Source organism: Orycteropus afer, unplaced genomic scaffold, assembly GCF_000298275.1.
Source record: "Orycteropus afer afer isolate SDZICR_OR568_19922 unplaced genomic scaffold, OryAfe1.0 scaffold00371, whole genome shotgun sequence".
NCBI classification, from domain to species: domain Eukaryota; kingdom Metazoa; phylum Chordata; class Mammalia; order Tubulidentata; family Orycteropodidae; genus Orycteropus; species Orycteropus afer.
In genome coordinates, this window is record NW_006921958.1 from 1,757,905 (window position 1) to 1,759,302 (window position 1,398).

Sequence of the window (1,398 nt, forward strand, 5' to 3'; positions counted from 1 at the left end):
TGCAATGGAATACTACTCAGTCATAAAGAGAGACGGAGTCCTGACAGCACTACACAGGAATGAAGCCTGACAACACGATGCTAAGCCAGTTACCAAAGGACAAATACTGTATCATCTCCCTTCTGCGAATAAGCAGACATACACAAACAAAAACTGTTAATGGTAACAGTGGGGTGGAAGGCAAGGCAGATGAGTGTCTGGCAGGCAATGAGTCTGCGTCAATGGTGGTGGAATCCTTTGGAAAAGAACAGCGATGACAGTGGCACACAGGCAGAGTATAACCAACGTCACTGACTTGTAAACGTGGGAGTGGGTGTGTGGGCCAATGTTCTGGCGGGTGCACTTTCACCACATGTGCGCGCGCACACACACACACACACACACACAGTTGATCACAAGCTAAAGTCACACAGCACATTCTCTGGACTTTCAGGAGATGACAGAAAGCTACCCATGCAGTAGAACCACAGGATCAAGAGAGCTGCAGCAAAACCACCTCACTGGACACAAAACTGCAACCAGCAGAAACATGATGCGCAAACCCTGATCACCAACGCATTCCTACGGCCTGCACATGGGCGTGAAGCCCGGTGGCAGGTGACAACGGGCTCGGAGACCTGCCAGCTCACAGGTGTCTCCCTGTCTGGCCCAGGGCTGCTCTGGTTAGGAAGTGATGGTGGCGAGATCAAGGCTTACGACGTTCCCTCTGCAGTGATGTCCTGTAGTTCCTGTACTCCACCAAGACTGGCTTTCAACAGAAACAGGAGTGTATACATCACACCTTTTAAACACCAGCTCCCTGCAACCGCCAGAGCCGCAGGTGTGAGCGTGCTGCGCCCGCCCTGCAACCGCCAGAGCCGCAGATGTGAGCTCTGCGCCCGCCCCGCAACCGCCAGAGCCGCAGGTGTGAGCGCTGCACCCGCCCTGCAAACGCCAGAGCCGCAGGTGTGAGCATGCCGTGCCCGCCCCGCAACCGCCAGAGCCGCAGGTGTGAGCGCTGCACCCGCCCTCACCAGGTGCTCCAGCTTTCTCCTGCGCAGCGGCGGCTGCTCCATCCGCACGTGTGAGCGTGCTGCGCCCCCTGCGAACGCCAGAGCCGCAGGTGTGAGCATGCCGTGCCCACCCCGCAACCGCCAGAGCCGCAGGTGTGAGCGCTGCACCCGCCCTGCAACCGCCAGAGCCACAGGTGTGAGCATGCCGCGCCCGCCCTGCAAACACCAGAGCCGCAGGTGTGAGCATGCCGTGCCCGCCCCGCAACCGCCAGAGCCGCAGGTGTGAGCGTGCTGTGCCCGCCCCGCAACCGCCAGAGCCGCAGGTGTGAGCGCTGCGCCCACACTCACCAGGTGCTCCAGCTTTCTCCTGCGCAGCGGCGGCTGCTCCATCAGCACGGAGTCCGCC

The 1,398-nt window shown here is 59.8% G+C and overlaps 1 protein-coding gene across 1 annotated transcript in view; it reads right to left on the reverse strand.

The window, feature by feature from the left end:
* DYNC1H1 (dynein cytoplasmic 1 heavy chain 1) overlaps window positions 1-1,398 on the reverse strand; it is an 80,446-nt gene that overhangs the window by 41,932 nt on the left and 37,116 nt on the right. The window contains exon 21 of the mRNA XM_007953130.1: window positions 1,341-1,398. Within this exon, the coding sequence (XP_007951321.1) occupies window positions 1,341-1,398 (58 nt within the window). The remainder of the gene's footprint in view (window positions 1-1,340) is intronic.